This window comes from Sorex araneus, chromosome 5 (genome assembly GCF_027595985.1).
Source record: "Sorex araneus isolate mSorAra2 chromosome 5, mSorAra2.pri, whole genome shotgun sequence".
NCBI classification, from domain to species: domain Eukaryota; kingdom Metazoa; phylum Chordata; class Mammalia; order Eulipotyphla; family Soricidae; genus Sorex; species Sorex araneus.
Window position 1 is genome coordinate 66,444,876 of NC_073306.1, and position 15,323 is coordinate 66,460,198.

At 41.4% G+C, this 15,323-nt stretch overlaps 1 protein-coding gene across 6 annotated transcripts in view; it reads left to right on the forward strand.

The window, feature by feature from the left end:
* The window catches only part of NEXN (nexilin F-actin binding protein), a 57,769-nt gene that overhangs the window by 18,891 nt on the left and 23,555 nt on the right, over nt 1-15,323 (forward strand). For 5 of the 6 annotated variants that reach the window (XM_055139293.1, XM_055139292.1, XM_055139290.1 and 2 more), the window contains exons 2-6: nt 3,259-3,337; nt 5,665-5,856; nt 6,042-6,120; nt 6,395-6,543; nt 15,008-15,049. In XM_055139293.1, the coding sequence (XP_054995268.1) occupies nt 3,311-3,337; nt 5,665-5,856; nt 6,042-6,120; nt 6,395-6,543; nt 15,008-15,049 (489 nt within the window). In that variant the 5' untranslated portion in view covers nt 3,259-3,310. The remainder of the gene's footprint in view (nt 1-3,258; nt 3,338-5,664; nt 5,857-6,041; nt 6,121-6,394; nt 6,544-15,007; nt 15,050-15,323) is intronic. The other variant, XM_055139295.1, reaches the window with a different exon arrangement.

Below are 15,323 nucleotides of genomic sequence, written 5' to 3' on the forward strand. Positions count from 1 at the left end.
CCCCTGAGCATTGCCGGATATACCCTAAAACCCAACCCAAAACAAAAGAAAACAAAATTAGGTCTCAGAATTTTGAAGTGACATTTACAAAGCTATTTTAAGTGGTTTACTCATAGTAAATTTATAAAATCAATCTTATTTTGTTCTCAGTCTATAATTAGTCAAGCAATAATTTGGGTATTAAAAAATAAAATTAAGAGCACTAGCTGATTCATTTATTCTTCAGGAATATTCTTGACAGGCTAATTAATGTTCACTGTCACCAAACCACGCAGTTTTTTTCCCATTTCAATAGGGGAATAAAAGCTTTCTTGATTATAATTATCAGTCCCTGTAATTCTATGTGGGATTGCGCAAGGTGGTTTTTTTTGATGGCCACACCTAGCAACTGATTGATATCTAATATTATTATGTATTATTAACCACTGTATCACTGTCATCCCATTGTTCGTCGATTTACTCGAGCAAGCACCAGTAACGTCTCTTTTACACTCAGCACTGAGATTTTAGCAGCCTCTCCTTACTCATCTTTCCCAATGATTGGAGGCTCTTACAGGGTCAGGAGAGTGAGACTTATTGTTACTGTTTTTGGCAAATAGAATATGCCATGGGTAGCTTGCCAGGTTCTGCCGTACGGGATACTCTTAGTAGCTTGCCGGGCTCTCCAAGAGGTGTGTATATATCTGTTACTGTATTTTGGATATGAATAAAGCCATCGGGAGCTTGCCAGGCTCTCCCAAGTGGACAATAGACTCTCGGTAGCTTGTCAGGTTCTCTAAGAGAGAGAACTAGGCTATTAGATGTTTGCAGTCATGCGCGCTTCTGGGAGCTTGGTTTTATAGTCTCTGGATGTTGGCTGTTGATGGGATTACACGGTGCTGGGGGAAGTCTCTGGGTGTGACTGCCTAGCTACTGGAAAATGGGGGATCTGAGTGGAAGAGGCCCAGTGCCGATCCGAGCAGCCTTGTAGATCTTGACCCCGGGTCCCGAACACCTGGGTTCCTCTGCTAGCTAAATAATACTAAATAATACTAGGTGTTATTTTAGAGTTTATATATATCCTATCTCAAGTAATTTTAGAGAGGGAAAAAAGAAAATTGGAATGTGGATTAAGGTCTGATCAAATTGCAATAATCATATTTGAGGTGATAAAGACTTTTAGTAGTATAGGGGCAACAGAAAGTGGAATGATATAGAAAACAAGAAATTACAAAAAAATTCACAAATGCTGTCAAACAATTAAAATTTAGGAAATACATAGAAGAACAATCCAGAAATAAAACCAGTTTGAAAAGCTATGAGAGTAAGGTCGATATTTTGTTGGTTATACAAGAAAATATGTTTTAAAGTAACCTAGATATGATTCAGTGACTCAGGTAAAGGAATAGGATGAGAGCAGTTTGCTATTTTTGTCTCAGTCAGTAGAATTAGATTACTATTAAGACCTGGCTCATGATACACTCCGTGTGCGACTAAGAGGAAATTATTAACAATGTAATAAGTACCCATTGACCCACTGAATAATAAAATTTAGTACCCCGTATGATCCCTTGAGCCCACCAGTCATGATCACTGACTGCAGAGTCAGGGGTAAGTCTTGAGCACCGCCAGGTATGGGCCTGAAACAAACAAAAAGCAAAATCAAAACAAAACAAGAACACCTTGATGCAAAATGTGTGTGTGTGTGTGTGTGTGTTGCCAGGAATAAAACCCAGGGCCTCAGACATGTGAGGAATGCATGAAAAACTGGTTCTAGATCAGGCCCCCTTCGTAAGAATTTTGTCAGGGGGTCTCTACTACTGATTCTTGGCCAACCGCTAGCAGATCACTGGAAGGGTCTGAGGATGCACTACTGCTCAGACCTTGTGGCACCACAGCCACCCAGGCAACCCTGTGCTGGACCTTCAGGGTCACACTTGGTGGTGCTCTGGGGCCTCCACATCTCAGCTGGGGATGTTCAGGGGACCATATGGTGCCGGGAATTCAGTCGTTTTGCTAGGCATGTATCCATAACCATTGTGGTACCTCCTGGCCCCTGAAACTTTAACAATATTTTATTTTTGGTTTGGGGGCCACAGCCAGCAGTGATCTTGGCTTACTCCAAGCTCTAAACTCAGACATCACTTCTGGCAGGGCTCTGGGGGCCATTTGGGGTTCTGGGAATCGAACCTGGGCCATCCATGCACAAGGCCATCCATGCACAAGCCTTACCAGAGCTGTACCATCTCTCCAACCCTCTGAGGCCTTAAAAAAGTTCCCTCCCACCTTCCCGTTCCTTTTAGTCTTATTTGTGAGGGTGAGGGCTCCATCCCAGGGCCATCATATGTGCAAGGCAAGTGCTCTACCACTAAGTCGCCCCACCTTCCACCTTCAGTCCATTGTTGTTGAGATCTTGCTTCAATGACGGGGTCACAGTTTTAGCTGTAGTGTTTGCATAGGGTCACACATCAAGTTGTGATGCTTGTCTACTCAGCCCTGTGCTCACTGAGGTTTGCATTTCTTGAGCTGCAGCACTTGCATAAATGCTGACTGGTGGTCACTCTTTGGGCGAGACCAGTTACAGTGATGTGCTTGCTGGGATCACTGTGCTCACACAGGTGCTCACGAGGAGCTGTGATTCCTGCTCATGGAAAGTAGCTGTGGCGGCGGGGGGGGGGCTAAGGGTGGGGGGGCTGGGGCGTGGGGGGGTTAGGGGTGTGGGGGGGCGGGGTGGAGCTATACTGGGATTCTTGGTGGTGGAATATGAGCACTGGTGAAGGGATGGGTATTCGAGCATTGTATAACTGAGATTTAAACCTGAAAACTTTCTAACTTTCCACATGGTGACTCAATAAAAAATTTTTAAAAAAATAATAAATAAATAAATCTGGGACACTGCAAAAAAAATAAAAATAAAAATAAAATAAAAATCTAAAAAAAAAAAGAAAAAAGAAAGTAGCTGTGGCTTATCACAATTTATTACTCAAGTAGATTATGTCAGTGTTTTTTTTTTTTTTTTTTTTGCTTTCTGGGTCACACCCAGTGATGCACAGGGATTACTCCTGGCTTTGCACTCAGGAATTACCCCTGGCGGTACTCAGGGTATCATATGGGATGCTGGGAATAGAACCCAGGTTGGCGGCATGCAAGGCAAATGCCCTACCCACTGTGCTATGTCAGTATTTTTTGAGAGACAGTTAGCATGTTCTTTGTTGGGAAATATATATGGCCTATTTTAAAAACGAAGTCTTTAAAAAGAATATTAAAATGTATTTTCAGGTGAAAAGATATACAACGCTTTATAATCATCTGAAGACCTCACAGCGCAAACATGAATGATATTTCCCAGAAGGCTGAGGTAAGCGTCAAAAAAAAAAGCTTTTCTGTGGGGTGAAATACAGGATTTACTACAGAATTGTTGACAGGGCAATTGTTTAAAGATCACATTCAGAAGTGCACAATAACATCATGTCAAGATGTGTTATGGAAACTGGAGAAATATTATAGTGGGTAGAGCATTTGCCTCTACACAGCTGACCCAGGTTCAATCTCCAGCATCCCATATGGTCCCCTGAGCCCTTGGGGGGTGGTTCCTGAGTGCAGAGCCAGGAGTAACTCAAGAACACACACAAAAAAGGGAAAAAATAAAATATGAAAATTAAAAAGAGATAAAATTCACAGGCTGGTCTTGGTTCAGTGTTTTCATTGGGATAATAATCTAGGAAATATTTATTGCTAAATTTGTGAATGATGATTGTAAATATGATGGTAGAATATTAAAATATATTTATATATACTCTATATTTATATATAATATATTTGCATCTTTATTATTTTTTCAGTATTAAAAACATATTGGAGGGGCTGAAAAAGCATGTAGGGCTTGCACAGGGCCAACCCAGGTTCAATCCCCCACAACGCAAATGGTCCCAAGCACTTTCTGGAGTAATTCCTAAGCCAGGAGTAAGTCCTGAGTATTTCTGGGTGTAACCTCCAAACCAGAAAAAAACAAAAACCCAAAAATTAGATTTGACATCTACTCTTAGGAGAAAAATGATAAATCTCTCTTTGATAAGGATCCTTTCTTTGCTTCTTCCAGCAGCTGCAATAAATTTTTTTCATCTGGGTTTAGCTGTAGTCACTATGTTCCTGAGGTCTATAGAAATGATATGAAGCTGGATTTACCACAGATTAATTAAACAATGCGGGACTGGAGCGATAGCACAGAGGGTAGGGTGTTTGCCTTCCACGTGGCCAACCTGTGTTCGATTCCTACGTCCTTCTCAGAGAGCCTGGCAAACTACCGAGAGTATTCTGCCCTCATGGCAGAGCCTGGCAAGCTACCCCTGGCATATTCGGTATGCCAAAAACAGTAACAAGTCTCACAATGGAGACGTTACTGGTGCCCGCTCGAACAAGTTGATGAACAATGGGATGACGGTGCTACAGTGCTACAGTGCTACCATTATTTTTAGGAGAAAATTTTGGTGTTCTGAAATATTGAAGTTTTAAGGGTGTGTTTAATTTTCGTATTGGTATTATCAACGGCTCGAACCCAGAGTCACACACATGTGAGGCGTGCACTCTGTCACTGAACTACTTCCTCGGATCACTGAGCTTAATTTTTTGTTTGCTTTGAGCCATGCCCAGCTGTGCACAAGAGTCACTGTTATGCTAGAGAATGAACCCAGACCTCAGCATGCAAAGCATGTGCCCTAGCCTGTTGAACTATTTCTGTGGCTCCAGTGAATTTAAGTTTTTGGATTAAAATAATTTCCTTTTACTGGCTTAGAAAATTTTTTCTTTGACCGTTTAGATTTTTCCTTCTTTGGAAAACTCTTTGTCTTTTGGAAATTTTCCTCTTACAGTTTAACCTATTTGGAATGATATAATCTTCTTATTCATTTTAAATGTTGATTTAAGGAAATTCTTATTGGGCAGTATTTGTAGTGAGGATATATGTACACCCCAGCCTCAAATGAGAAGTAAAGTTCTGGCCTTCAGCTTTGCTTAACTATGGAAAAAAGCTAGAGTAGATATAATATGTGAATTAGGCTTCCATTTTGTGTTTTAAATTTTTTATTTTTTTTTTTAATTATGGGGTCATACCCAGCAGTGTTCAGGGCTTATCCCTGACCCTATGCTCAGGAATGGCTCCAGACAGGGCTGGGTGAACCATTTGTGGTGCCAGGAATCTTCTGGTGTTGGTCATAAGCAAGTCAAGCAACTTCTCCACTGTACTATCTCTCCAGGACCTACGCTTCAACTTTAAAACTAAAATTTTGCCTATTTTCAACATTGTCTAACTTATTGAAATTAGTCTTGATATCTTTCAAACAGGCTATTTCACAACTGAATCTTTAATAATGGAGTAGGACAATAAAAGGCGCAGGTTGTTTTAAATTATGGTGCAGTATTCAATTTTTACTAGACATCAGTTTCAGTGGAATTTGCTTACAAGGTGTTCACTCTTCTCTATAGTAATAGTTTTATTCATATTCATATTACCTGAAATTTTATACGATGATATTTCACCATATTCTGATGGTAAAAATAAAGATTTAAGATTTCTGTTTCTGTTCCTGTAAGCATTTCTTATATTACTTGCTCTGTTCTTTCTTTACCTAATTTCTTCCTATCCTTTAAAAAAACTTTTTTCTTTCTCTTTATTTTCCTCTAATGAAGATTCTGCTTTCTTCATCTAAACCTGTCCCAAAAACCTATGTGCCCAAACTTGGCAAGGGTGATGTAAAGGATAAGTTTGAAGCCATGCAGAAAGCCAGGGAAGAAAGAAACCAAAGGAGATCTAGAGATGAAAAGCAAAGAAGAAAAGAACAATTGATTAGAGAGAGAGAATGGAACAGGAGAAAGCAGGAGGTTATTTTATTTTATTTTTTTCTTGTGCAGATATTTAAAATGTTAAACTTATACTTTATTATTCATATTAACCACTTTTAATTCCCAATTAACTACTTTTCTGTATGTCTATGCTAATTTCACACCACATATGTGATCTAGTCTATTTTTGGAAGTATTTCTTACTAATTTATTTAACCATCTAGATTAAAGAAATGCTTGCTTCTGATGATGAGGAAGAAGGATCTTCTAAAGTGGAAAAGGCTTATGTTCCAAAGCTAACAGGTGAGAAACTTGAGAGATAAATTGTAAATGAAATAGCAAAACAGGGGGGCTGGAACAATAGCACAGTGGGTAGGGCGTTTTCCTTGCACATGGCCGACCCGGGTTTGATTCCCAGAATCCCATATGGTTCCCTGAGCACCATCAGGGGTAATTCCTGAGTGCAGAGCCAGAAGTAAACCCTGTGCATCACCAGGTGTGACCCAATAAGCAAAAAAAAACAAAACAAAACATACAGGAAACAGCAAAATATTAAGCACATTTCATAATTTTTTAGGTACTGTCAAAGGTAGATTTGCTGAAATGGAGAAACAAAGACAAGAAGAACAAAGGAAAAGAACAGAGGAAGAACGAAAACGCAGAATTGAGCAGGACATGTTAGAAAAGAGGAAGATACAGCGTGAATTAGCCAAAAGGGCTGAGCAGGTATTTACTGGGTTTTTTAGTTGGCATTTACTTCAGAAACTGTACAGAGTAAAATTAATTAGCATTCTGCCAAATAGTATAAAATATTGAATAGCATCTGACTTGAAGACTTTAAGCAGAAAATGTTAGTATATTACTCCTGGAGGGTAGGAGCGAATGTGCCTGTTTTAACATCAAACACTGAGATGAGATTTTGTCATATGTCATCTTACCTTTCTGTTCATGTTCTGTACTTTGTCTATATCCTTATTTTGGGGGACATGTTAGAGGATTTACAAATATGTGAGGCTATTTCACACTTAAGATACACAAGCATCTAACAAAAATTATATATCTGTTAACATAAATGTGGAAGATAAACTAACATATAAAAGAACACTGATGTTTTGATTAGCATAAGGTTGATTTATTTACTAACAATCAATAAATATACAACTAGGATAACTTTGTTTTCAATTTATTTGAAATAAGAGTGAGAGAAAATGCCTTGCATGCTGCTGACCCAGGTTTGATCCCTAGCATCCCATATGGTCCTCTGAGCCCTGCCAGGAATAATCATACCCCAAGCCTTGCTACGATTGATTCCTGAGAGTAGAGATTAGAGTGAGCCCTTTGCACTGCTAGGTGTGGCCTCCAAACAATCAAACAAACAAAAAAATAAGTCAATTACATTTTATTTAATTATGGTATTTGCTAGATTATTGACTTTTTTCGCAGTGGTGATAAAGGGAGAAATGTCTGATTGTCATTTCCTACATAAGTCATTACTGATTCCCACAGCCAGAGAGAACAAATTGGAAGAGAGGAAAGTATTATTGCTGTAATTTTCAGTTTTATGAGCAACGGGATGACAGTGACAGTGACAGTGATATCATCTCTCTCTCTCTCTTTTTTTTTAGCATTGCCTCCTATTTTATTTTATTTTATTATTTTTTGCTTTTTGGGTCACACCTGGCAATGCACAGGGGTTACTCCTGGCTCTGCACTCAGGAATTACCCCCTGGCGGTGCTCAGGGAACCATATGGAATGCTGGGAATCGAACCCAGGTTGGCTGCATGCAAGGCAAACACCTTACCCGCTATGCTATTTCTCCAACCCCAATATTATCTCTTAATGAACTTAGAATTCTCATATATTTTAACTTAGCACATTTGAGGACTAAGAGACTGGTAAGTATTTTTATAAGTTCTTATTTCCAGAAAAAAAGCTAATCTCTCAAAACTGATTAATAATTTTAATGTCATCAGGGCTTAACATTTTAATAGTCATAATTATAGTGTATTGAGAACATTCACAAAATGTCTTTAATGTGTTTGTTTTTGTCTTACATTATAAATTATCTGTAGTCACTAAGTTGAAAAGATGACAAAAGAAAAGAGAATGATAGCACAGTGGGTGGGGCGTTTCCCTTATGAAAGACCACCAGGAGTGACCCCTGAGTGCAGAGCCAGGAGTAAGCCCTGAGCTCCACTGGGTATTATATGCTCTCTCTCTCTCTCTCTCTCTCTCTCTCTCTCTCTCACTCACTCTCTCTTTCTCTCCCTCCCTCCCTCTCTCTCTCTCTTTCCCTCTCACCCCCAACAAAAAAAAGATGACACAGGACAGTTACATTTGTTTATGTACCTCAACTTGGTCTACATTATTAAGTTCAAAAGAGATTATCAGATTACCAATTTTAATAAGCTAACAATGATATTGTTTCCTAGAGTTGTTAATAAGATTGAATTAATAAACACAGGGTATTTATTCGTACAGTGCATGTACGAAGTAAGTGGGTTCAGACTGGAAAGAAAGTACAGCAGGTAGGTTGCTTGCCTTCTGTCTGACCAGGTTGGATCCCTGGCAACCCCTATGGTCTCCTAAACAACACCAGGAGTGATCCTTGAGCACAGAGCCAGAAGTAAGCCCTGAGCACCACTGAGTGTGGCCCCCCAATACCAAAAAGAGAGGGGGAGGGAAAATAAAAAGAAAAGAAAGAGGTTATTGGTGGAGGACTGAGATATTAAAAGGGTGTCGTCGTCATCATCATCATCATCATCATCATCATCATCATCATCATCATCCCATTGATCGTCGAATTTCTCGAGCAGTCTCAGTAACGTCTCCATTCGTCCAAGCCCTGAGATTTGAGAAGCCTCTCTCTACTCGTCCCTCCAACGATGCCGTACTGGAGGCTCTTTCAGGGTCAGAGGAATGAGATCCAGCTTCTTACTGGTTTTGGCATATGACTACAGCATGGGGACTTTGCAAGGCTCTACCATGTGGGCAGGAAACTTCCAGTAGTTTGCCAGGTTCTCCCAGAGGGAGAAGTAGGCTATAAGATATCGCTTCTGGGAGCTTGCTTTTAAGCCTCTGGGTGCTGGCCATTGACAGGATTATACGGCGCCAGGGGTCAGTTCCTGGGTGTGACCACCTAGCTACTGGGAGATGGGAAATCTGGGCGGAGGAGGCCCAGTCCTGATCCGAGCCTGCTTGGAGGTCTCAGCCCCGGGTCCCACACACCTGGGTTCCTCTGCTGGTACCTTCATGTGTGAGGCTAGTCTGAACGTATGGAGAGGGGCCTTGAGCATGACTGTGGCTAAGCTCTGGAGGTCTTCGGCCACCGGGAGCTCTGCTTGGAGTGGGGAGGGAAGCTGGAGCCCATCCCCTCCGAGGAGGTCCCGGGGAAGACAGTCAGGTGCACGGGCCAGAGACTTTCTGCAGAGAAAAGGGTGTAGGGGACAGTAAGATTACTATTTTTCTGAAAAGGTATGACTATCTTTTCAGGCCCAGAGCAATAGTACAGCAGATAGGTTGCTTGCCTTGAAAGTCACTGACCTGGGTTCAATCCCCATCATCCCATATGGTTCCCAGAGCACCACCAAGAGTGACCCCTGAGCGCAGAGCCAGGAGTGAGCCCTGAGCATTGCTTAGTGTGGCTCCAAACAAAAAAAAAAGGTAGTACAGCAGGTAAGGTACTTTGCCTTGCACATGGCCCACCTAAGTTTGATCCTAGCTACTCCATGTGATTCCCCCTGCCCTAGCCTGCCAGCAGTGATCTTTGACTGCAGAGCCAGGAGTAAGCCCTGAGCACAGCCATCTGTGACACCTCCAAAAATAAATAAAAATAAAGGCCCAAAGGATAAAGTTGATGTCAATAGTAGCTCCCAAAAGTCAACATTATAATGAACTTCTGACTATCACAGTTCTCTGAATATATCAGCAACATGGTCCCTTAAGCAAATTGATTCTTTCCCCTATTTCTTGAAATGGGCTGGAGTGATAGCACAGCGGGTAGAGCATTTGCCTTGCACAAACCTGACCCAGGTTTGATTCCTTTGCCCCTCTCAGAGAGCCCTGCAAGCTACTGAGAATATCCTGCCCGCACGGCAGAGCCTGGCAAGCTACCCGTGGCAGATTTGATATGCCAAAAACAGTAACAACAAGTCTCACAATGGAGACGTTACTGGTGCCCACTTGAGCAAATCAATGAATAACAGGATGATAGTGATACAGTGATTTCTTGAAACCTAAGTTGGGGGGTAGAGTTCTCCATCATAATTTTAGTAATTAATGATTTATATGAGCAAAGTAGCAAGCAGAAAAGTAACACAATAAAGAAAAAACTCCCTTCAACTATTTTTTACTTTTTAACCATAAGCTAATAAAAATACAAGGTTGTAGTAGCAAGAAAAAGAAATTGTGGGTTAATAAATTTAGAATTAGGGGGCTGGAGCAATAGCACAGCAAATTGGGCATTTGCCTTGCATGCGGCCGACCCAGGTTCGATTCCCAGCATCCCATATGGTCTCCTGAGCACTTCCAGGAGTAATTCCTGAGTGCAGAGCCAGGAGCAACCTCGGTGCATCGCCAGGTGTGACCCAAAAAGCAAAAAAAAAAATTTAGAATTAGGATCAGAGATACAGCTCTATGGTCAAGCACACCCTTCACATATATGAGGCCCTGCGTTAGATTCCTGAGGCGTCATCTTTTTTTTTTTTTTTAAGTCTCAGTTCTATAATGATTGAATCCCCATCCCTTCACCAGTGCACATGTCCCACCACCAGAAACCCCAAAATACCCCCCTCCCACCCAGCTCCCACCTAAGTAGCTGACGATCTTCACTTTATTCTCTCTATACTTTGAATACATTCAATATTCCAATAGAGAACTCACTATTATTGTTTGGAATTTCCCCCAATAATCAGGCCTGCTGAAAAGGCATCACTTAATAATTCCACTGCTGAGAATGAAGACTCTATAAACTTTGGATTTCTGATAATTTAGCTCAGTTCACAGTCCCAATGCACTGCTGTAAGAAGCCGCTCTGGGTGCCAAAATGGGGTTGAAGATCTCTGGAATCAAAGTCTTTTTAAGAGCAGAGGGTCCGAGGCGTCATCTTTTGAAAAAAAAGAAAATTTAGAATTTCTCTTCCCTAAACTCTGCCTTTTCTCTGTGTATCCTAGAACTTTTAATCAAGAGATTTGCATGATCTGTAGAGGAACTTTGCGCATTCTGCCCTGCACCCCGGGTTGTGGGTGGTGTGGGAGGAATAATGGTGATGAGGCATACTGTGCACAGTATTGTGGCCATTTTTGACTGTTCCTGGGCTCTGCCTGGCTCTACTCAGGAGCAACTTCTAGTGGTGCTCACATTACAGGCAAACCCTATGGTGTGTTCTTATCCATTGCTGTGGGAAACAGTGCAAGACTGGAAGACGTAATTCCTGCTCTGATATCTCCCCTTTTGCTCTGTCTTTTTTTTTTTCTTTTTGGATCACACCCGGCGATGCACAGGGGTTACTCCTGGCTCTGCCCTCAAGAATTACCCCTGGTGGTGCTCAGCGGACCACATGGGATGCTGGGAATCGAACCCGGGTTGGCGGCGTGAAAGACAAACGCCCTACCTACTGTGCTATTGCTCCAACCCCTGTGTGAATCTTTCTTTTTTTTTTTTTTTAACTTTTTATTGAATGACCATGTGGAAAGTTACAAAGTTCTCAGGTTTATGTCTCAGTTATACAATATTCAAACACCCATCCCTTCACTAGTGCCCATAGTCCACCACCAAAAACCCCAGTATACCCCCCGCCCCCACCCCCCACCCCCTACTGTATAACTAATGAATTTCACTTCATTTGCTCTTTACCTTGATTACATTCCATATTTCAACACAAAACTCACTATAGTTGTTGGAGTTTCCACCCAAGAGAGACAGACCTACTACCAAGGAAGCATTTGATAATTAGTTTTCCATTGCTGGGAATGAAGAGATATGGAGCCCCACTGCTACAAGTACATAACTATTCTTCTTCTTCTTTTTTTTTCCTTTTTCCTTTTCCCTTTTTTTTTTTCACCCTCATCCCCCATCCCGTGCCTCATAGTATGGTGTACGCCACGCCGCAACGGCTGGCGTGGGGCTTTTGCTTAGTTCACAGTCCAGAGAGATGGCTGCTACATTAATAACCTTCAATATTTCAACAAAAACTTACTGTTATTATTTGGGGTTCCCCCCCGCCAAGTCAGACCTGTTCAAAAAGAACCGTTTCACATAGCTGACGGTTAAATGATAAGTCGCGCGGACGCGGCAGCGCCTGCGCGGTTTTGGATTTCTGTATAAAGTCCAGGGAAAATTCTGCCAGAAATTGCATATCCCAGTTTGCAGTCCCAGTGCATTGTTATTAGAAGCTGCGCTGGATGCCCGAAAGTGTTAGGTCTCTGGAATCAAAGTCTTTAGGCGCAGAGGGTCCGTTTCCCTCTCAGCAGCTCCGAATTTATCTGGGCCGAGGGCGTGCCGGTTACACCCCCTTCCCATGAGTCCCTGGGAGCCCCAAGTGTAGAAATCGAATACCTCTGGGTTAGGATTCTCAAAGATGGCGCCTGCCATGCGGTTGCTGCCTCTGCTGTTTTGCCGCCGCCGCCATTTTCTGTGCAGGAAGACAGGGTGGGGAGGAAAAAACTCCACCCCCCGGCAGCACAGGGCTGAAGCCTAGTTCGCAGTCCCAGTGCATTAGAAGCTGCGCTGGATGCCCAAAAGTGTTAGGTCTCTGGAATCAAAGTCATTAGGCGCAGAGGGTCCCCCTGTGTGAATCTTTCATGTCTCCCCCACCCTTGGGTTACCTTCCACCAGGACTGATTACAACTGATGGAAATTCTTGTCCATTAAAACTCCAGAACTTAAACTTAATTAAAAAAAACAAAGCAAAACCAAAACACCTCAAGTCTTATGACTTGGTGAGTGAGAAATCTATTGTGCTTTCCTCTGGTAGGATTGTTGTACTGAAATCTTGATGTTAATGTGATGCCAGGGATTTGAGTCAAGGTTATGGCTACCACATCTGAGTGCAAGATAAGCACCTCATCTCCTGTACTGTCTCTCCAGCCCCCGCAATCTTGTTTTGTTTTGTTTGGGGGACACACCCAGCAACTGTCAGGGGTCATTCCTAGCTCTGCACTGAGGAATCACTCCTGGTGGTGCTCAGAGGACCATACGGGATGTCGCAGATCAAACATACCTGCTGAATTATGGCTCCAGCCCTTATGTAGATTTAGTTTATTTTCTTTTTTTAGAATAATTTTTAAAACACTTGCTATCTTAATAAAATGTATTATTTTTTTCCTTTGACAGAGTATATAGAAAGTGGGATCATGACAAAAGAGTATGAAGCCCACCCGGTTCCTTGAATGAGCCAGGGGACTACAAAAATCCCCTTAGCTAGAATTGGGACGACTCAGTGGCTTAAACGTCATGTCGGCCAAGTGTGAGACCATGAGCTTAATTCCTGGATCTGCTCAAATTCCCTTAGACTGTGAGGCACAAACGGGATCCAAACTCATTTGCTAGTGATAAAAGACAAATTAAAGTAAAAGTCGGTCGGTGGCCAGAGACTTGGTGGAACCTCCAAATATTAAGTGGCCACAAGCCTGAACTCAGCCGCCGACTGAGACACGCAGAGACAGGACAGATCTTTTTCAAGGTTTATTCGCACACCAAACACACCCATACTAGGGACTCAGCGCCGAGGGCACTCACACAAAGGATTCAGCACTGAAGGGTTCACAAACCTAAGAGACTTGGAACTGCAGTCGCCCTCCGAGAGAATTTTGAGCCCTTTGCACCGCTGCCTGCGTGTCCGGGTGGCCCCGCCCCGGCGCGTTCTCATGCCCTTGAGCCAGCGAGTGGAGGGTACAGAAGCGAAACAGCAGTTAACACATCGAGTTGCGTTTATTTGAATCATCCTTGTTATCTGTGGTCAGATGTCTGAGTGTTTATGTCCGTGACCTTGGGGTCTGGCATGTTTTTCTTACTAGGTTATAAACTCATGACCCTGTGGCACAAAACGGAGTCTGTCTTTCCAAAATGGACTCACAGTGGTTCTTTTAAAACCACCAGAATTTTTACTTTCTAACTTTTCCCATTTTTTTTTTTCCGGGCTGGAGTGATAGCACAGCAGGTAGGGCAATTGCCTTGCACATGGCCAACCTGGGTTTGATTCCTCCATTCCTCTTGGAGAGCCTGGCAAGCTACAAGAGAGTATCTCACCTCCATGGCAGAGCCTGGCAAGCTACCCATGGCATATTCGATATGCCAAAAACAGTAACAACAAGTCTCACAATGCAGACGTTACTGGTGCCCGCTTGAGCAAATTGAACAATGGGACCACAGTGCTACAGTGCAGTGCAGTTCATTTCCAGAGAGCAGATTTATTTATCTCTCCTCACATTTCTCAGTTTTTTATGTTCATTCATTTTTGTGTTTTAAGTTTGCCCCTGAAGTTAACCTAATGACATTTCTTATGAATAATAGACAAATTGAGGGCCTTTCCTACTTAGATCTGGTCAAAATATAAATAAATAATTTGATACTAGTTTTTATATTGTAGAATATTGTCATGATTATTTGATTGCTAGTGATAGCTTTTTCCTTTTGCTGGGACAGAGTCAAAGAATAGAAAATTGTTTTGTATATGATTAAATTACAAATTAAATTAGTAGTTGCTATTTGTAAGCTATTTGTAAGCTCACAGTCTTGCCATAAGAAAATGGTCCATTATTTAAATCTCCAAATTACAAAAATAGAATTTTGGGGTTTTTTTTTTGGTTTTGGGCCATACCTGGTGGTGCTCAGGGCTTACTCTTGAGCATGTTCAGGTAACCACATGCATGTCAGGGATCAAATCTGGATCAGCTGCATGCAAGGCAAGCACTCTACCTGCTATACTATCTCTCCAGTCCACAAAGGTACACTTTATCTTAATATGTTGTTCTCTTGATATTGATATTCATATCCAAATTCAAAAACTAATAAAAGGTCTGATTTCCACTTAAAGGGACATAATTGTCCTTTAAACACAAAATATTTCTAAAATAATAAACTAAAAACAATTTATCGTAAGTCATAAAGGAATCACTTCTCAGTTGTATGTTTAAAAGCAAAAAGCAGAAATCCAATGTAATGTAATGATATGAAATTCTCATTCAATAGATTGAGGACATAAACAATACGGGGACTGAATCAGCATCAGAGGTAAATGGACATTTCCTTTAATGAAACATTCACCTGAAATTATCTGATTCACAAATAATCTTTTCATTAAAAATTTTAAAGTTTTTGTAATTTTTTTGTTACAAATACAATAAAAAAAAATAATTTGCAAAGCAGGATCATACTTTTGCACTTTCAAACACTATAGCTATAGTGTTTTTAAAGAAAAGTATGTTTTTGCTCACGGTTACTTCAGAGATATAGTCTTGTTTGAGATACTCTACCAAGACTGTTTCTTGAACTGTTGCCAATAGTT